Genomic DNA, 21,399 nt, shown 5'->3' with positions numbered 1-21,399 from the left:
AATAACCCTCTAATTAGTGCTGATTTATTGCAAGTAAGGAAGTTGTTGTACATGAGTTTTGGTCTTAATATGCGCTGCAAAAATAGTAATTCTCCCATAATAACACTTAACAAATATGATCTATTCTTGTAACAATACATGAATAAGTGTTAATTGTGTCTGAATAACAAAACATTTGGTATTTCTATCTAAAAATATGTTTTGGGATATATTAATTACTCATTATTAACAGTTAATTAAAAACTGTATATAATTGCTATTTTGCACATCCCTTTCAAGATTTCAAGATTTTCTAAGGTGTATTGACATATCATATACACAACTACGGTGTAGTTATGCAATGAATGAAAAACTTGGGTCACAGCTATCTATATGGCGCTGGGTCACAGGTTCCTCAACAAGACATCTATCAATATGTGTGTATACCTCCACCATTAAACTGTCAAATTCTGCACATTTCTTATTCTATCTACATACATAAGAGTAAAATGTATCTGTATAATATCAGTTAAAATAAGTGCTTCAACATAGTTAACATTGCAGGAAAGCAATATATTAGACGTTAAGTACTTTGTCAGGCTTAATATGTATCTGTAGATAGATACCCCCAAAGCTTTTTTCTTATTTGAAAGAAGACCTCAATCAATCAATCAATCAATCAATCAATCAATCAATCAATCAATGTTTATTTATATAGCCCAATATCACAAATGTTACATTTGTCTCAGTGGACTTCACAGTGTGTACAGAATATCAGTATGACAATACGACACCCTCTGTCCTCAGACCCTCACATCGTACAAGGAAAAACTTCCGGAGAAAACCCACAGTTTAAAGGGAACATGGGAGAAACCTCAGGTACCTCATTCACACCAACGGTGTTTCAGGGTCGGTTCGGAGCTGGAGCTTGAAAAGCACCGGATTTTCCTGTTCACACTGCAGCGGAGCAGCCTCTTAGCTGCGGATTCCGGTTCGTTTCAAGCACCAACAAATTGTCCGGCCAGAGCAAAAACACCGCATACGTCACGCTTACGTCGAGGCGGGGGCAGGGGCAGATCAACTCCTGAACAACAACAAAAAGCCCGCATTTTATCCAGTTTGTACACAACGATGGAGAAACTTAACAAGCAGCAGTGGTCCACTGAAGAGACCAGCTACCTACTGGGAATCTGGTCTTACGAAGAGATACAGAGGAAGCTGGAGCACAATCGGCCATTGTTGTTGTTGTCGTCGTCGTCGTCGGTGTCAGCTGTGAGCAAGCCCCCAGGCAGTGCGCGGGAGTCTGATGAGAATATTCGTTGTGGCCAAACGGCGGTACTACACTTCATTTAGGTTGCTGGGCCCGGAAACACTTTTTCCCATTGATTTACATTTGGAAAGAGTGGTCTGTAACTCGTTGGATAATTTTTTTTAAACTAAATAAACTACCCAGTATGAATACTTGTATAGCCCTTATTAAAAACATTCGTTCCTCAAGTTGTAAAAATGTGCTAATAACGTTATTCTGAGAGTTATTTCGCTCTGCATTATGAACGCGTATCTAACCCACAGGACCGCGCCGCCCGGCACGTTCATGTTACGTGTTCAGCAATACATGCGTTTATCTTTACCCATTGTTGGAACTATATATCTCTTTATATTATTTAATAGTTTAACATTTATTTTCTTGCTGTTTATAGTGTTTATTATTATCATTTATTTATATGTATTCTTAGTTAGCGTCATAAGTTAAAGTAGTTTCTATGCTTTTATTTTGAAGGCATGTTTTGGCCACTGGGTGATTAGAGCACCTGGTGTAATTGTATATATTGGAGACAGGTGGAAGTGGGAGCCAGAGCACTAGTAGGAAAACGTTTTTTTTTACCAGGGTGTTTCAAGCTACACAAGGGAAAGGCTTAAGGAACGAGATATAGGAAACCTGTTCATTGTATTTTGTTATAGGAATAAAATGCACAACGGAGAATCTTGTCTGTAGTGATGGTGAGATGAAGCCTTATGAAGCTTTGAAGCTTTCCAGCCAATTGGTTCGCAAAAGGGTTCATCTCATGAGGCTTCATCATGGGCTTCATTTGAACACAAACCCCCCTGTTGGTCAAAGTGTGTAAAACAGGCAGATTGGACTTCTCAACAGTGTGCGCTATCTCATACCGAGTTCCCATTGAGTAAAGCCTTAGAATAACTCTAAACAACGAACATTAAATCATATTTTCATGTTAACAAATTTGTATTTATTCCAGTTTAATGATTGTGATTGGAAATCCTAAGGAGGCTGGTAAACATTGCAAAGAGGGATTTGTATTCCTTAATAATGTTCGGAAATGTAACCATGTTGTAGCCTGAGAAAGGCTAAACCATATCAAAGAATACATTACCTACATTATCTCATTTAGCTGTAGCTTTTATAAACAACAAAAAATACGTATTGTTCAGTCGTTGAACCAGGGACCCTGCGGTCGTGAGTCAACTGCTTTCCAGCTGAGCCACAGCTCACACGCTGAATCTCACTGAAAACACTGCAACATATTTATTCCTTTATTTATTTGTTCATGTTTTTATTCCTACATTTATTTATGCTTTTATTTATTTATACTTATGACATGTTCCGACCTCTATATAAGTGAGGGTCTGAGCTCTCTTGATTCCATCGTGTCACCGGGCCCGGGTACAGGAGGGGTAATATGGTTCTTAGTATACATCCATGGGTATTATGAGCGTTGTGGTTCAACGGTTCAACCGATCTGAAGCGCTTCCTGAAGCAGTCACGTGGTATCGACAGGCAGCGAGGCTTCGTTTGTCATCGATGACGTCACTGGCCCAAAACGATACAAGTCTCGATACATGCTTCACAAAAAGCTTCGGGGATTACTCGACACACGCTCCGAAGCCTCGGCGCAATACGTAACATCACTACTTGTCTGGACCTGGATCATTGCCCTGCGTAAGATCCGCTAACTAGTGCCTCAGCGGCTGTTAAGTTATCTGTTTTAGTTCTATATGATTTTGGCCTCTACACCCATGGATGCACAATAACAACGGACCCATATCGCCTTACTGCCAGCCATGGGCGTCGCCTAAAGCCCCGGATGTTTTTTCTTTAGCCCCGGACAAATTCTCCCTCAATAATATAATGCATTAACCTACTTTACCTATAGAGAGGCGAAGTCACGCCCATCTACTTCCGGCCCATGGGACCCCGGAAGCGAAAAATTAACATTGAATTCAATGGAGAGAGAAAACGTATCTTTTGATCCCGTTTGAATTGTGCCACGAACTACACATATGATGTTTGTCAATCTTAAACAATAAGTTCCATGTCAAAAAAGTCACATTTTGTCGTAAAACTGTTGAAATATAAGACTATGAAAAATACGCGACTACAAAGACTACAAATCCCAAATCCCATTCTGGCTCGCGTAAGTGATGTCACAGGCGATAATGCTCCAAGTGGTTGCGACTCGTAATTAAAGCGAAGAAGAAGATCTCATAACTGATGTATTCCCTCCAATAAATAAGAGATTGCTAAAAATAAATTCACTTTTACAAGATGCCTGTGTGCTTTGTACCAGGTTGTAATCACATAAGTGATCATACCTCGTTCTATCGCTTCCCGTCTGATGAAAGGACCAGGAGTCGTTGGACCAAACATATCAGGTAATATACATGTTGTGCATGGAACACAGTCAAGCTAGCTACATAGCTAGTAGCGCCTAGCGAGCACGTTAGTTAGCATCACATTACTTAGCCTTGTCATTTGTATTAGCCTTAACATGAAGTGAACCCAAATGTTAAACAGTAAGAGTAGTCATGATGGTAAGTATTTTGTGAAACATTTGAAGAGGAGCCTATCGCCCCCTCCACCAGGTGCTAAGGGGGCGGGAGGTAGGCTAACGGCAGATTAGCATCTGCGATCTTTTCTACTTAATGCTATCTGCTCAAATGGTTAACATTGAACATTAAAAGATCAGGCAGTTCAGGGAGTCGAAGGAAGGCAGGCAGGCAGCTTTGCATGACATTTATTTATTTATAGAAGGACCATGTATACAAAAACATTAATCTCAGCAAAGAGAAGAGATGCAATATGCCAGATTATAGCTAATAGCTAATTTCCATCTGTGGTCCATTCTTCTGGACGTGTTTCATTGTGATGATAGTGAGTCAATCTGTTTGTTGGAAAGACAGTAGTTGAGTGATTACTGAGAGAACATTATTAAAAGAGATAATTATTCAAAGTGTTGTTACTTTAAAGTGTTGCTACTGACCTTTTTCTCTTTTATTTCCTTTCCCTCACCTGTAACTGCTGAGACCCTGAGGAACATGCACACTGGACTGACCTGCTCTGGCAACCTGATTTCCACTGTACGTAATAGTATTTGGTTATGGTATATTATTTATATACATCAAAGGCACAATGCACCCCCAGAGACACACATGTATTGAGTGTGATATTGTGCATAGGTCAAGTGAAATCATCTTTACACACTAGAAAACTGTAGGAGCGGCAACTTGTTTTGAAATTGAATTTTTAATATCCGATAATGAAGTTGATCTGTTTTCTTGCATCCGCGAGAGGGCTTAGACTGACCTGAGACCAGCACACCCAAATACAACGGCTCTTTTAAGAGCCACCTACAGTTTCAAAGAGTTGCAATCCTACGTTATTATAATTATTAAACTGGTTCATGTATCACTTAGTTTACTGAACCGTGATGAATGAAAGAAATGAGTGAGGTAGTGGTTTAAAGAAGTTACAAAGACATTAATATATGAGTGACAGGTCAGTGTAAACACAAGCTTCTGTCAATTATGGATCACTCAAACTATTTATATAAAAATATGTAATAAAGTTCTAAAACAAGTATTAGGTATATTCCTTGATAGCTTTTGGAGAAGGTTGTTTATAAGTTTACTAAAATCTATCGTTTCAACTGTTTCACTTTATAAAAGGGAAGAGGTGAGTAGAGCATCATTGAGTTTCTTATTCTGTCAGTAAATTATCCAAATTAAATGTTTATCATTATTTTATTCAACCCTAAACAAATTGATTGTACCTTTTTAATAATGACCTTACATGGTTAAGTTAAATTAACTTCAGAAAATCAAATCTGTTCTGAGAAAAAACTAATAAATGTTTAAAGATAGGAACTTGCCATCCCACTGAAAAACAGTCCGTAGAGATTTAATGGCGTAGTTGTAGTTCAGTCCAACGTTTCATTTGGATTCATTTCTCCAACAGTCAACTATTTTCATAAAGAATATATATATTTTTCAAAGTCAACTTTATTGTCAATCTTACTCAGTTTGTGTTTATAGACAGAGATCAAAAATACTTTTAAATCAAATAAAATTATACAATTTACAGATATGTATACAAATATATATATATATATATATCCTATATAATGATGGTGGACACTTCACCTCCAGCAGGGCAGATGGCTGCACAAGTCCATCGGGGGATGCTCCCAAAACACCGACTCCGGCAAGACCACGCCACCAGACCAATCAGAGAGTTGCATGGAAATAAACGTGTTTTATTGGCTGACAGGTACGTACCTCTCCTCTGTGACAATGTTTAAACTTTAAACTGTCAGCCCCGGACGCGGAGATTCTGAAGATGGACATTAGAAATGTTTTTAATAAAAAAAGACGGCAATTCTCAAGTGGTGGCTCACACAACAACCCCAGAGCCACCACCGGAGCCAGGTGAACAAGCTATGTAAATGTCAGTAAACTTACAAGTTATGCGAACATGTAAGCAAAGCATAAATTACAGCTACGTTGACGTTACTTTGAATCGCGCGGGTAAGCTAAACCGTTAGCAAGTAGCTATAGCTAGCCAGATATATTAAATAAACACTTTGTCATACAATCTAAATGTTGTGTTTTTCAGCGTTACCTGGTGATTTAAAAGAAAGCTCTCTGGGAAATGTTGACTTACTGTCTGTGTTCGACATGAAGCTAGAAGCTACCTTACAGTAGTACACAATTGATCCTGATGCCTGAGTCCTGTCAGTTAAAGTGTTTCATAGTTAGCTTAGCTAAGCATCAACCTAGCACTGAAATATATGGATGTTATGTGACAGTATTTCTGAGAAAAAGTCAGCTGAAATTGTGGCATAGTTGCCACTGCTTTACGTGTCGACAGCATGTTTGAACGTATTTGCAGCAGTAAATGTGGCTGTATGGCCACTGACGTTGCCATAACAACACCTGAATTTAAATGTGCAACCTCTTTTTGTCACAGATTCTGCATCAAAATATAATTCTTCTGATTGATATTTCCTATTGACAGCTAGTTTCTATGTGAACATTATGAGATGGACAGACAGCTAACAAGCTTTTTATACAAATATTTCAGATCTCCAAGAGAAATTGATAAAAATAATCTAGAGTTTTGGTTCTTTTGTTTATTGTTTTCTGCATAGTATCTTGTCCACACTCCAGTCCAGTAGGTGGCGGTAATGCACCTACCAGTTGGTTTGCCAACCGCCAATAAACACTAAAGAAGAAGAAGAGTTAGAAGCATGTTCATTTTTGAGACACACTTCGAAGAGAACAGCTGATATACTTCTACTCTACAAAAATCAACAGTACTGGGATTTTTTGTCGCAGTTATGGTCAACGCATGCCCTATGTGTCTGAAGGAGTACACGTCTTTAAATCAACATTTATTAGTCACTCACAAAGTGTGGAATAAGGATGAAAGGGAACTTTTAGTTAAATTAGCTGGTGGCAAGATTGATGTGAGGTTACAGAAGTGCCCAGTCCCGTCATGTGTTAAGGGTAAATGTACCCGTCTCGACCGCCACATGAATACCCACAAAGAACTCTCTGCTGCATCGAAAGACAAGCTGCTGAAAGTTGTCAGGAAACGCCTAATGTTGGACACGTTGGCGGGGCTGAGGGCAACAAATCCGACGGTGCCAATGGTGTCCAGACTGGACCTGGATCAGGCAGAAGGTATTGTACTTATACTTTGTATGTATGCATTTGTTTGTTAATTCCGCGTGCTAAATCCTAGCAGGCTGCAGTACCTATGTAAACATGGCTATTGTGATGCTAGTAGCTACATTGATGCTAGCGTCTACACCATGGTCTACACTAGGGCTGTCCCGAATACCATTTTTCGGGCTCCGGATATTCGGTAGTAATCAGCAGCGAATATTCGAATATTCGGTGCGGAGAGATTTGTATTTTTTTTTTAATACATTTTTTTTTCACATTTTTTTTTTCCCCCCAAAAGGTTTCATAACACGCTCCGAATCCGAGACACCTGACAACACGCTGTTAAGCAGAAGCGCAGATAGAGCATACTATTACGATTTATATGTATTTATTGTATCAGTACTCGCAAACATTAAAACTAAATGTGTCCTCTGCATTTAACCCAGCGCAGCACCCGGGGACCAAATCTGGTTCCACATTCCGTCTATAACATTTTACAACCTGAACAGTCAAACAAAGATACAAAACACATATTTCAGCTGCCAGCTTCATGTTGCTGGCATTGTCGTGGACAACGGCTACTCGCTTATAATTCGGAATGGCAAAGGCGTCCGCCACTTCTCCAAGCTGTTCTGCAATATTACTCCCGTATGGTTTACTTCCATTACTTTGGTTTCCAAAACAAAGTTACAGAGTTTCCACTCGCGAGTTATGAAATGACAGGTGACAGCCATATACGCCTCCATACGCACCGAGGTGGTCCAAATGTCCGTTGTAAAACTTACGGCAGTTGAGTTTTCAATCTGAGTTACAATTTGGTCTCGGTGATCGCTGTACTTCAGAGACATGGCATCTAAAATACTGGAGCGTTTTGGGGACAGTTGTAGCCGGGCTCCATCTTCTTCATTAATTTTCTGAAGCCTTCGCCTTCGACTATGTAAATGGGTCTCATATCCATAGCGATGAAATGTACTATGGCATCTGTTATCTCTATCTTTCTTTTTCTCCGTTATCGTTTTTTTTTAACTGTAGGGTCTGCTGTATTGTTGAGGATGTTGATGGCTGGGATGCACCTATGGCCACAATGTATTATTAGGCTGAGCTACTCAACTTTATGCCAATAATTGCCTTAGCCCCAGATGTTCCCACATTACTCCTATTATTTTCACTATGCTGATAAAATAAAAAAAATAATTCGGTTGCTTGCTTGCAACTATTTTCCAAGCAAAGTAAGTGCACGTTTTTATCATGTTTAACGTTACTGTTTAAACGGCGGATAAAGCAGCTTCATCATGGCAACTTCACAACAGCTAAGCTAAGCTAGGTTACAGCATCCAGGTGACTTTTCAGAGTTGTTGTGCCACCGTGGTAGGCCAGTTTCTTATCACATATTTGGCACACTGCCTTCTTTTTACCGTCGTCCAATTTAAAATGGTCCCACACAGCTGAAGTCTTCGGCATTTTATGGGTGAAGCGAGGTGAAGCGTGCCATTTGCGTTCGTGACTGTGAACAGTGAACGCAATGTCAGGAGCACAGGCTGAGATTGTATATATTTCCGCATTTTAACAGTGCAATTCAAAAGTATAAATATAGTATAAGAATATGGCAATTCGCCTTTATTAATAGCATACATTTAGAAAAATATATTAATTTGTTTGAAAAATATTTTATTTTTAAAAATATTTTTTTGTTTGAAAAAAAAAAAAAAAACGAATATCCGAATAATGAAATTGAAACCCGAATAGTTGGCCAACGAACGAATATTCGAATAGTCGAATATTCGGGTACAGCCTACACACAGTGATTCCTCAACAATGCATGTGTTGTTAACAATTGCTGCAATCAGCGGTGAGTCTTGTGTTAGCAGAATGTATTTAAAATGTTTAGAATTATTGAAAAATGTCCTGAATGTGCCCGGCTAGTTTAGCGGGTAGCATGTGCACAGAAATATCGTATGCACACTCACAGTGAAGACTGGGGTTGCGTTCCGATAATCCAAAAATCAGCTCCTAAATTCTAACCCCATCTCCTATTCCTTGACCTCTGTGTTTATGATGCGTCAGCAGACGTCATGAATGTGCGTCTGCTGCTGTGGGGAAACTACCCAAGCCCCCAGGAAGTGCGCCGGAGTCTGATGAGAATATTCGTGCTGGTCAAACGGCGGTACTACACTTCCTTTACTGCTGGTCCCGGAAACACTTTTTCCCATTGACTTACATTGGGAAAGAGTGGTCTGTAACTTGTTGGATACTTTTTTTTAAACTAAATAAACTACCCAGTATGAACACTTGTATAACACTTGTATTAAAAACATTCGTTCCTCAAGTTGTAAAAATGTGCTAATAACGTTATTCTGAGAGTTATTTCCCTCGGCATTATGAACGCGCATCTAACCCACGGGACCGCGCCGCCCAGTGTTGTGTCACATTATGCCTTCCCGTCATGAAATGCCCCCCTTGTCACGGGAACGCGCATTTCTAAATGATACGTTTACGCTTCTAAATGACACCTTTACACCATAGGTTTACACCTTAAAAAGATGTTTAAAACGAAAAGTAAAGGTTCAGGGTTTTTATTAATGGTAATATTCAGACTGAGTTGTTTAGTGGTAGCTCATAGTCTGATTCTTATGGTTTAACTTTCGCTCCGTATTTGAGATGTCGAAATTCATTCGTCACTTCCTTTTCAGTTTTTTTTAAATCTTTTTTTTATCATTATTGTTACGTCCTGTCTGTATACACGTGCTTTAAAATGTATTGTTTAATTTTACATAGTTGTCATCTAATAATCAAAATATATGTTTACAAATGTTACATAGTCTTTGTCAGCATATTATTATATACGCTATGCGTACAAAATAAAAGTTTGACATTCATGAAACTTGCTCCATTTATTGGTACCAGTCCTAGAACCATACCCTGAAAAATGCTTGAGGGTGGGATTCATAGAAACCTCTTTTGGGGGGGGGGGGCATTTTATGACAGGCCAACAAAGAAAAGGTGGCAAGCTTGAGGCAAACTTCCTTGGCCCTTTCCAAATTACAGCACTAGAGGGGAAAAGTGCTGATCTGCTATCGGAGGATGGTAAAGTTTTAAAAAAAATCAATGTGGATCACTTGAAAATATGCAAAGCACAGCTGCCCCGAATCCCTCACCAAATTTAAAAAAAACAGCAACAACAGCAGCACCCTCCACATCACCAGCCTACATGGAAGCTCCATCAGCGCCAGCCTCACCTGCTGCTCCATCAGCCTCACCTGCTGCTCCATCAGCCTCACCTGCTGCTCCAATAAATACTGTCACTCTAACACATGTAGGTCTTTTGATATTGAGTGTTACATTTGAATAGTAATTATGTAAACATGAACTAATTCTTTAACTATATCATGGTTGGTGCATTAATGTATTTTTTCAGATGTGCAGGAGGCATGGGCTGGGAAGGATGTACACGTCCTGCTTTCAAAAATAGGGCCATACAAACTTTTTTTGGGACATCACAAACACTGGTCCAAACAAGCAGCTGGAGAGTGAGGTATTTCTTTGTCACATTATAATTTATATTTATATATTTTATATAATTCCGTTCCCTAATGGGCAATATTTGTTTCAATGAAAGTCACAAAACATTGCATTACAGTTTTATTGACTTAAATCATAAAAGGAAATTCAGTGACGTTACAACAATGTAGTTGATAGTATTACAGTAAACATGCCTCTTTAATACATTGTGATCATTTTTCTCAAAGGTGATCAATGCCTACCTTACTCTCATTGTAAGAACATTCAACCAGCGCAATGACGGTCCAGCAGCTGTTATTGACAGCTGCGCTATGACCGCCATCTGGAAACACACATTTGGAAGAATCCGGGTACGTACATGATTGGAATGACTTAGCATTTGTAAATGTTCATTTTTCAACAGGAATGTAATACTTTTGCAACTACTCTCAGGTTGATCCAATGGCACACAGTCATCGTGGGAATTGTGAACGAGAACCATCACTGGATGTTGGTGGTGAGAATAGGAGCATATTTTAAGCTCCAATCTGTATCTATAGTGCTGTATACACCATATATAATTAGTGATTTGCAAGATAACCGGGCCACACATACATGCTGTCACTTATTATTGATAACATCTAAACACTCCCCTACATCGTACCTTCCTAATGTATGGTTCCTGCCTAATGCATGTTGTGTTTCCATGTGAATAATAAAAGGTAATGTACCCCCATGAGAAGAAAACCCTCTTCTTGGATCCACTTGGAGAAGGGAAAGGCAACATGAGGGTGTGCCTACAGTCTACATGGTACATTTGATACAGTGTAGTTCCGGTGTTGTATGAGTTTTTTGACAATGATGTGCTGCATCTTGACACATGTACTATCTACATACCGTAGAGCCTTTATGAGGATGAAAGGCTGCAAGGTGTCAAGGTGGACATGCAGCACCCTCCCCCATAATCGCCAACAAGACGGCACATCCTGTGGTGTCCTGGCCTTAAAAGTGAGTGTGAAATGCATTTAGCCAAACATTACTCTCAAACTCAAATTCAGTAGCAATTAGACTGAATATCTTGACTTGCTTTTATACATCTTGATCAAAGATGTATTGAATTGTGTCAAACTACACATATACAACATGTCATTCTTTAAATCTGTTGGGTCATTTGTCTGTATTCCATTTGAGGGTGAAATCATAGACCGTGCCGTCCAGAGACTAATCAGAGTTCTCTTCAGTTTGCAGAGAAGATTTTACTGGGGGAGGCAATTGAGTTTGAAAGCTCCCAGAAGGCAGTGCACGAGCTGAGGCTGGACATTGCTACTTCTCTCCTCAGAGAATCTGGTTTGTTACCTTTTCTCAACATTGTCAATGACTTCATGTAGTTACTTGTATTAATTGTATCTCATAAGTATGCATCAATAACCTAGTATATTAATAATGTTCCATGCAAAGTGTTGTATTGTATCATTGCTTGGACCATTGGTACTGTTGGATTCATCTTCCTATTATACACACATGCATTTCCAAACATCTGGACTACCTATGTTGCAAATGTATTATCTTTTCAATTTACACACGGCATCTATTGCACGTCTGTCCGTCCTGGGAGAGGGATCCCTCCTCTGTTGCTCTCCCTGAGGTTTCTCCCATGTTCCCTTTAAACTGTGGGTTTTCTCTGGAAGTTTTTCCTTGTCCGATGTGAGGGTCTAAGGACAGAGGGTCTAAGGACAGAGGGTCTAAGGACAGAGGGTGTCGTATTGTCATACTGATATTCTGTACAAACTGTGAAGACCACTGAGACAAATGTAACATTTGTGATATTGGGCTATATAAATAAACATTGATTGATTAATTAATATTGACCAGGGACATTATCAGGGTTTTAAAAGCAACACAGTAGCTTAAGTATAGATTAGGGTAATAGTCACTACATACAGTATATTGTGTATCTCAACTCCAAACAGATAACATATGAAGCATCGCAGGCCGGCATCTTCAACTGCAATTTCATATAGGCTACACACGTCACACTCCAACACCCTTTCAATTCTGCGGTTTATTTAAGATGTGAGATTTCCCCATCTTCCTCCTTTCAATGTGCTCATTGGCGTGTATTACTTTGAACTGATACCCTCAGTTAATTTTTACCTTGAACTTATTATAATCAAAGCTGTAAAGCTAATGCATGTGATGAACAACAAAAGAACCATGAGAACCAAACTTAAATTGATGCGTACAATGCGAAAGAAGTTTTGGATGTTTTGTAATGACATTGTGCAGGTTCCCGTTCTACAGAGGGTAAGGAGAGTGAAAGAAGGAGCACATGGCTCCTCTGTGCTCAGATTTAATCATTTAGAACATCTACGAATGTAAAAAAAAAAAATGCAAAATAATAAAAGACTACAACAAATGTGTCCTTATATAATTGACCTTTTAGTCAAAAATTGGAATGGGTCCTGAAGATATTGATTACGTTTTGTCTCAACAGATGATCCTAGCAGGCTTTGCTGTTACTGCGGGATGGAGGAGCAGGATGAAGAACATTGGGTCATTTCCTATTGCACATTACAAATAAAGAAAATTAGCAGAAATATGTTTCCAGACTTTATCAACATATTATTTGCGTTGGTAATTGCTACTATATTTGGCATCTTCAGCATTAACTGATAAAGGATTCATGTTTTGCTTGTTTTTCCATACATTTTTGTTGAAAATGTATTTCTTTCTCATAACACAACATTTATGTTTTTGAAAGATTTCGATAATTGAAAGAATGGTTAGAATGTTAGTGGGAAATACATTAGAGATATTCTATTATAAAAAAAAAAACATAATGCATACCTTACATAACAAGTATTTATTGTTTTCTCAGATTTGCTGTGACATGTGTCAGCGGTGGTACCACCACCAATGTGTACAAAGGCCTCCAGTGGATCAACCGTACTTGTGCCCTGGATGCACATAATGCCCCGAAGGGACCATCGTTAACTGTCATTTCAACCAATACAACTATTGTTTGGCCTGTCATAAAATGCCAAGGGGCTGTCATAAGATAGCAAGGGGGGGCATATCGTGATGGCCAGGCCTGTCATAAAATGCCCCCCCCCCCCCCCAAAAAAAAGAGGTGTCTATGAATCCCACCCTCAAGCATTTTTCAGGGTATGGTTCTAGGACTGGTACCAATAAATGGAGCAAGTTTCATGAATGTCACACTTTTATTTTGTACGCATAGCGTATATAATAATATGCTGACAAAGACTATGTAACATTTGTAAACATATATTTTGATTATTAGATGACAACTATGTAAAATTAAACAATACATTTTAAAGCACGTTTATACAGACAGGACGTAACAATAATGATTAAAAAAAAAAAAAAAAACTGAAAAGGAAGTGACATGAATTTCGACATCTCAAATACGGAGCGAAAGTTAAACCATAAGAATCAGACTATGAGCTACCACTAAACAACTCACAGTCTGAATATTACCATTAATAAAAACCCTGACCGTTTACTTTTCGTTTTAAACATCTTTTTAAGGTGTAAACCTATGGTGTAAACGTATCATTTAGAAATACGCGTTCCCGTGACAAGGGGGGCATTTCATGACGGGGAGGCATAGGCCCATTCCCAAACCGCCCCCTACACCCTACCCCTCCGTTTGCGCGTTCACGCGGAGGCTCCGCCATATTGAGGGCTGTTCCAAAGCAACGAGTGTGGAGCGGTGTGGAGGGGGAGTGGGCTATCAATCCCTCAAACAGCGAGTCTGCAGCGGTGCTGACTTGAGACAGGTCTGACCTGACCTGACCGGAGTCACGCTGTGTGTGTCCGTCAGGAAACACGCTGTGTACAAGTAGTTCCAGCAAATATCCACTGATAAACTGCGATGTTAACAACCTCATGATGACCTCATATGTTTTTAACTTAGGATCAAACCTGTGTTTAGTCTAGAAAAAGGTAAATGTGTGCATTTTATTATAAAGTTGTGTATATTTACAGACCGTTGCAAAAACTAAGAAGCTTATAAACATCAGGTTTAAAACTAAAAGAGCTTTGAAACACAATGAAAGATGTTTGGAGTTTTATTTGAGTTATTCATTTAAACTTTTTGTCTAAGAGATGCTGATTTGAAACCGTTGTTAGATACAGTTTCGGCATTTCCTGTTTCTGCCGGAGAGAGGGGAGGCCGTCCCAAAGCTTGCTGCTGTATTTACTCCCTCCATCTGACAGGAGGGAGCCTCGTTGAGCTGCGAGTGTGGCTACAGACGGAGTTCACTCCATCACGGAGGGGTAGGGTCGAGGGAGTGGTTTGGGATTGGGCCATAATGTGACACAACACCGGCACGTTCACGTTACGTGTTCAGTACATGAGTTTCTCTTTTACCCATGGATGCACAATAATAACGGACCATATCGCTTTACTGCCAGCCCACGGAGCTGTAATAATAGATATATTGCACATGTTTGCTGTAATTCATCATTTGTAAAATATTATACTATATGGGCTGTATGATGTAAATCTTGTATTAAATACAGTTAATATTACCGACGTATATTAACGTTCCTGTGTAGCTTCTTATTGCACTTGCAATTGTTTTAGTTACTTGTGGGAATGGAAACTACAGTTTTCTATACAGCGGACTACAACATGGATGTTCAATAAGAACGAGGGACTACTGTAAACTCATCTAGAGACTCTGCACCGTGCTCTGATGCTGCTGCTTTGCTTTATGAACGTGGACAACAGAGAAACATATTCTTCATGACCAAAGTTGGAATTGAAATAAAAAAGGAAAGTGAAACTTATGCTCATCACCCTCTCCCTCCGGTCCACATTAATACCAATGATCCCTATACGTATGATTGTATGAAAATATCTTAAACTCAATACAGATGTATTTATTATAAACGTTAGTCCTTACCATCTATCACTGTGTATATCACCATTCAAACATCTTTTAAAAGTTGAACAAACTCCACACAGCTCAGTAAACACTGTGAAATGTTGACTTTATTTGATAATTTCAATGAAAACTAACGTTCATATTTCTCTTTTTGATTATAATACTGATGAACGTTCAAAACAAAGCACTTTGGCAACTTACCACCTATGTTTTAAAAAGCTTAATAAGCACCGTAACTTTCATGATCTAATTTCTCGGTCATAATCGGTTGTTTCCGTGAACGGCCGACTGTTGAGTGACGGCAAATGCTGCGGCTGCAAGGCATTGTGGGGCAGCATTTTCTCCTCTCCTCTCGGTTAGGGAGGTCCAGTGGTTCCTAAGCTAAAGGAGGTTATAAAGGAAGTTTGAAACCTCCTTTCCTGTCATTTGGAGAATTGGAACCATAGATATATATATATAAACACTAGATGGCTCACCCGCGCTGCTGGCCAATGGAGACCGACGTTGCCACTTGGCCGCCATCTTGCTACAGGGAGTTCTCTCATTCATAACATTATGGTTTACTATTTAAATAACCATAGCTTGCTCAATTTTCAACCGATTTTCAAACGGTTTGGTTTTTTATAAACATCAAAGATGTAGTTATGATACTGCATACTTATAATCATGTACTTTCATATGAAAATAACATTAATCAGATAAAGCAATAGCTATACACACACACAAGATATTTATATTAAATATTTGCCTGTGTATATATTTCCATTTATTTTATTATATTGTCAATATTTAAAATAAATTATAAAATTAAAATACATTTATATTTTATATATAAAAATCGGTCTCATGTTACCACTCTGTAAACCAAGAGTTGTTAATTGAGCAATGCCTTAGCTTGAAGAACAGGGACACAACTAATGACAATAGCATATGTTGGTATATTATTTAGATATTCACACCTTTATCAGAAGAACCAAACCAACATAAAATGTGCTCACAGACAGGCCAGTTCTGTCTAATTTATCACAATTATTTTTGACATGAGATCTTATCATCCTAGTTTTGTATTTAGTTTCTAGATTTGTAAACAAATCCAGAACCTTTGAAATATGTTATTGAAAAAAGACCAAGAATAATATAAACTGTACCATATGTCCTTCTGTAGTCCATTTGTGGTTTGTCTTGACTCACCCCGGCTGATATATCACAAAATCCACTGTTTAAATTGTTCCCTATATTGCCCCTATGCCCCTGTAAGGTGTCCTTGGGTGTTATGAAAGGCGGCCCCCCAACATAAATGTATTATTATTATTAAGAAGAACAACTTGGTGTGGTGTGGAGGGGATGTAGGAAGCAGGAGCAGGTGGGGAGAGATGGGGGTTCAAGGTTATTTGTTTTAAATGTGTCTTGTACACAATAAAATAAAATACAGTATAACACAAAACCAATAAGACACACAGTGACACATGGCACACTAACAATCAATCATCGTCCAGCCTCAGCTTTGGTATTCTTTCACAACCATGTTATGGGTTTATTAGACTGAGCAAACATAAACATATGTGGTGATCCCACGGGTTCTTGTTTGCAGACAGCGGCGATTGGAGCATCCGTAGGCTGCACAAAAGTCCGGCATATTCAGGTACTTCTGTAAACACAAAGCCAGCAAATTCCTGTATCATAATGCAAGATGTTTTTAACAAGCCAAACCACTTGGAAGAAATCATGTGTAACTTAAGTTATGTTGAAAAGAAAGAGCAGTTCTGCCTCTCCCACTGGTGTAAAGTTGCTGGGTCAACTTTGTAATACTAGGTCTCACTGACAGCCTCTTGTTATTAGCCAGCTAATAAATACAACCACATACACAAAGAAAAGCTGCAATTTCAACATGTCCAAGCATCCTGTATCATAGCCATGCTAATAATGTTTATAATAAACCAAACCGTTTGTAAATCAGTCAAGATTTCAGCGAGTTAAGAGTATTTTTGTGCAGATCACTCACCTTACAACAGCTACCATAACGCGAATCAGAGTAACTGTTGACTGTAGCAAGATGGCGGCCGGTCAGCTACGCTGGAAAATCTCCCATGAGCCATCTAGTGTTTATATATATATCTATGATTGGAACGGCACTTATCATGGCTGCCTGCCACTGAGGGACTTCCGGGTCATTTCACTTGGTTAGGAAGGTTCCTAAGCTAAATGGACTATTGGAACGCAACCTATGTCCTTCCGTGTAACCTTGTGGGCTTTTGGCCCTGAAATATTGTTTAGCTGTTTACTGGCTGAATTTAAACAGATTAATGTTTTGTATGGAAATGGTATTGTCCTCTGTAGTGAACAGTATGATATAATTGTAGTTATTAATGTATACTATTATTGGATTCATCCATTTAATTATTGAAAGTTTTATTTTGGATTATATTTATTTTACTTATGCATTTATTTATTGATAATTGAGTCATATTTCGTATTCCAGATGCATGAGTTATACAATATTAAGTAATAACAAAATTATCTTCCATCACTTTTCAGGCCTGGAATGGGACGAGGAGCAGCAGGAGGAGGAGGAGGAGGAGGAGGAGGAGGAGGAGGAGGAGGGGGAGGAGGAGGGAGAAGGCCTGGTGTCCAAGTTAAAGAGGACAATTGTTTCTATGAATGATGCACTCCAAGTAGCCCATGGCTATAACAGAACATTGAAAAGGTCCTATGTAGCGCTGCAGCGCAAAAATGTGAAGTTACAGAAAAAAATGCAGAGATTTGGACCCGCAGAGCCGCTTGCCCCGTCGGCCCTCCAGACATCGGAAGCGGGCCCCTTCTATTCGTGCCAGTCGACGGAATTCCCGGACCTCAGTGGGTGCTTGTAGAATAAATGCCATGATCCTTATAGAGATACATTTTTTTGTTAGTCGTCTAGTAACAGATTGTTTCCCCATCTTTTTTTCAGACCTCTTATTGGAATGCTTTAAAAAGACGCAAGAGGGACATGATCCTTCCCCCAAGCTCCGGAATAATGTGCAGTCAAAGCTGAACAGGATCAGGACATTCGTAGGATGGATGATCCGGGACAAGACACAGCTGGGAAGACTGCAATGCCTGTGCGATGTGGACCGTCTTCGGGGGTAAGTGACTCTTATTTTTAGCTCAAGTGTTGTCCCATATGTCACACACACACACACACACACACACACACACACACACACACACACACACACACACACACACACACACACACACACACACACACACACACACACACACACAGGTCAATATCACAATTGCGCTAAATATTGATTGAATTGATGGTAATAAAAAGGTAAAAACGACACGGAACAATATTATTGCTGTTGCATAAAAAAAGAATAAAACTTGAGGGTTAATGATTATCTTTGTGCTTATGTCTTTGTATTGTAGATGGGTGAAGTCTCTGAGGGGATGTAAGTTGGCGCTCACAACGACCCTGCAATATTTAAAAAATGCGCGACAGTTTCTCCGCTTTATCCAAGAGATGCCACCTCCTTCCTCGAGCATCAACAAGAATGATCTGAAGAGGGTCATCAAGGAGTTGACGGCCTCAATAAAGTCCTGGAACCGCCCTGTGGTCCTTCACCAGTTGAGGGTCAGAGAAAACAAGGATGCCGCACTGCACTCCATCAAGGACCTTCAGGAGTGCCGCAGATTGGCGCTGGTGGCCATCCCCAAAGTCATCTGTACGTTACAATACATTTGTTATAATTAATGTCATTGATGTAGCCATTCAAATACACGGATGAAATAATACATATTGTATTTCTCTTGTTGCAGCTAAACTGAAAAAGCACCACACCACAACGGACCGTAATAAACTGTTTGGTTTAGTCCTCGCTTACTTGGCTTCTCTCTACGGTCACCAAGCCGGAGTGTTTCTTAACTTGACCGACGAGCAGGTCAGCAAGGCAGTGTACGGACCGAAGGGGAATGACTACCTCATCAAAGTAAACGCTTGATTTCTACTCATTTTTCAAAGTATATTCAAGGCACATTCCTTGTATAAACTTAATTGTGATTATGATTCGAAATAGGTGGAGGAGCACAAGACGGAGGAGAGTTTTGGGACAGCCAAGATGCTGCTCACGGACCAAGAGTACGGCTGGCTCTCATTCATCATCAGTCTGAAAAAAAAGTGGGCCAAAGGAGGAGAAGTGTCGAAATTCTTGTTTTTTAACACCACCTTCAGCCAGGACATGAACCTGACCAAGTACCTCAAGAGCGCCTGGTCAAACATGCAGCTGGGCGGGGAAGCTACCTTCGCCAGTTTGAGGAGCGCCGTGGAAACCTTTGTAAGTGAAATTACACGAATGTAATACTGTAACTGATCTACGGCGCTCACTTTTCCCTCACCTAAACTTTGCACTCTGCGCTTTTGTCTGTTGTTTCTTTGTCTGCCTCAGGCCAGGGACAGACATGGGGAACACTCCCAGAAATGGAAAAAAATGGCACGTCTCATGTGCCACGACACAAAGACGTCGGACAAATGCTATGCAATGGACGTGACAATGGAGCAGGCACGGAAAGGTCGTCAGCTATTTGAAGAGGCACAGGAGGAGGAGGAGGAGGAGGAGGAGGAGGAGGGAGCGGTGAGTACGAAGAAGCAAGAGAGCACCCCACCTCAGTCTGACGTGATTAAAAGACAAGAGTCTAGTTACTAATTTGTAGTTCAGTGTATAGATAGATAACTGTTTTGTCTTATTATCCAACAGGAGGGAGAGGAGGACAAAGACGAGGAGGGAGGAGAGGAGGACAAAGACGAGGGGGAGGAGAGGAGGACAAGTAGCAGGAGGAGGGAGCGGAAATTGCAATCCAACGGTTACAAGGAGCCGGGTTAGTAGTCAAAATCTCACAATTAAAAAAAATATAGCATTAAAGATTTAGATTTTCTTTGAGATGAAAAACTGTTGAAATAGCACAATATGACAATGAATGAATCCCAACGTGACAAGTTCATTAAAAATTGCTTTTCTTTTTTTGTGCCAACAGAGAAAGTGCAGAGTCCTGTTGTCCCCCACTTAAGAAGAGCCCCCACAAAGTGTCCCATCGCATCAGAAGGCGTGTAGCGAAGAGAACTCGCAAAGATGTGTATCCTACTGTTTTTCTAAATGCACAAAGTTTCAATGTGCGGTGTATTTTACTGTTTTAAATGTTGCATCATTTTTGTAAAATAAAGGTTTTAAATGATTCAAAGTATTTTTTGGTCATTTCTTTAGAGTTCTGCTAAGTCCTGGAGACTTCATTTACACACTCCTACAAAGCTGCTTAATAATAATACATTTTAATTATATAGCACTTTTCACCACTCAAAGACGCTTAGACTGAGACCGCGCATGTTAAGGTCAGACCATGCATTTCTCTAATAAATATTGGTTAAACATATTAAATTAGTTCCATTCTCCTCTTCCATTCAAAAAAATGCATTCACACAAAAATAAATATTGACCGTCCGACGCTAGATTCGAACCAGTGACCTCCTGCACTACGGGGCGATCGGATCATTACTAGAGCCAACAGGAAGTGGTTTGGAGCAGCTGGACGCGTCTCATGGACTTTGATTCCACATGTGTCTCTGTATGAAAGGAGACATAAAGACTTGTTGGACAGTGGCTTGTAGAAAGGTTTTGATCTCATAATTGATCCTATCTTTTTTCTCCGTAGCTAAACGCGCACCTTGCAGCTCAAACATTTGAGGAGATGAAACGATGCTGTTTCGGACTGAAAGCCTTCATAGTGTAGTTCCTTTTTTTTTTTTTGCCGGTGAAGATGGGCAATAAGGTTGAAGTTTGTTTCAAAAAGGACGCATCTGAGGACGACATTGACTGTATGGTGACCAGCGACGGGGTGTCTTCAAACAAACTGAACTACTATATACACAAGAGATCATTTACCCCTAACCCTTCTCTTGTTAACATCAAAACCCTATATGCTGTAAATGTATTATCTCTTCGATTTACACACGGCAGCTATTGCTCGTCTGTCCGTCCTGGGAGAGGGATCCCTCCTCTGCTGCTCT

The 21,399-nt window shown here is 39.7% G+C and overlaps 1 protein-coding gene and 2 long non-coding RNA genes across 4 annotated transcripts; all 3 read left to right on the top strand.

Moving 5' to 3' along the window:
• Positions 1-6,412: 6,412 nt before the first annotated feature.
• LOC117462492 (uncharacterized) lies at positions 6,413-13,034 on the top strand. Of its 2 annotated transcripts, none has more exons than XR_011644850.1 (8): positions 6,413-6,960; positions 10,361-10,477; positions 10,692-10,814; positions 10,897-10,960; positions 11,166-11,254; positions 11,346-11,451; positions 11,685-11,790; positions 12,938-13,034. It is a non-coding gene; the product is annotated as an uncharacterized lncRNA (long non-coding RNA). The 2 variants fall into 2 exon arrangements; XR_004553830.1 differs by lacking the exon at positions 6,413-6,960 and adding an exon at positions 9,925-10,258.
• A 188-nt stretch (positions 13,035-13,222) lies between these two features.
• LOC117462635 (uncharacterized) lies at positions 13,223-20,044 on the top strand. Its single transcript, XM_034104901.2, has 8 exons — positions 13,223-13,233; positions 13,322-13,389; positions 17,892-18,209; positions 18,304-18,478; positions 18,771-19,066; positions 19,161-19,330; positions 19,418-19,675; positions 19,787-20,044. The coding sequence occupies exons 1-8, from the start codon at positions 13,223-13,225 to the stop codon at positions 20,042-20,044; spliced, it is 1,554 nt and encodes a 517-aa protein (XP_033960792.2).
• A 44-nt stretch (positions 20,045-20,088) lies between these two features.
• Positions 20,089-20,576, top strand: LOC117461727 (uncharacterized). The gene is made up of 2 exons (XR_004553744.2): positions 20,089-20,216; positions 20,373-20,576. It is a non-coding gene; the product is annotated as an uncharacterized lncRNA (long non-coding RNA).
• Positions 20,577-21,399: the final 823 nt, after the last annotated feature.

The sequence above is a fragment of the Pseudochaenichthys georgianus genome, chromosome 17, assembly GCF_902827115.2.
Source record: "Pseudochaenichthys georgianus chromosome 17, fPseGeo1.2, whole genome shotgun sequence".
NCBI lineage: Eukaryota > Metazoa > Chordata > Actinopteri > Perciformes > Channichthyidae > Pseudochaenichthys > Pseudochaenichthys georgianus.
Note: the sequence above shows the minus strand (reverse complement) of the source record. Positions and strands in the feature narration are given on the sequence as shown.

Coding starts and splice junctions, on each gene's coding strand:
- LOC117462635 (XM_034104901.2), top strand. Junction 13,390..17,891: donor AGGCCTCCAGTGGATCAACC/GTACTTGTGCCC, acceptor ATCACTTTTCAG/GCCTGGAATGGGACGAGGAG. Junction 18,479..18,770: donor GATGTGGACCGTCTTCGGGG/GTAAGTGACTCT, acceptor TTTGTATTGTAG/ATGGGTGAAGTCTCTGAGGG.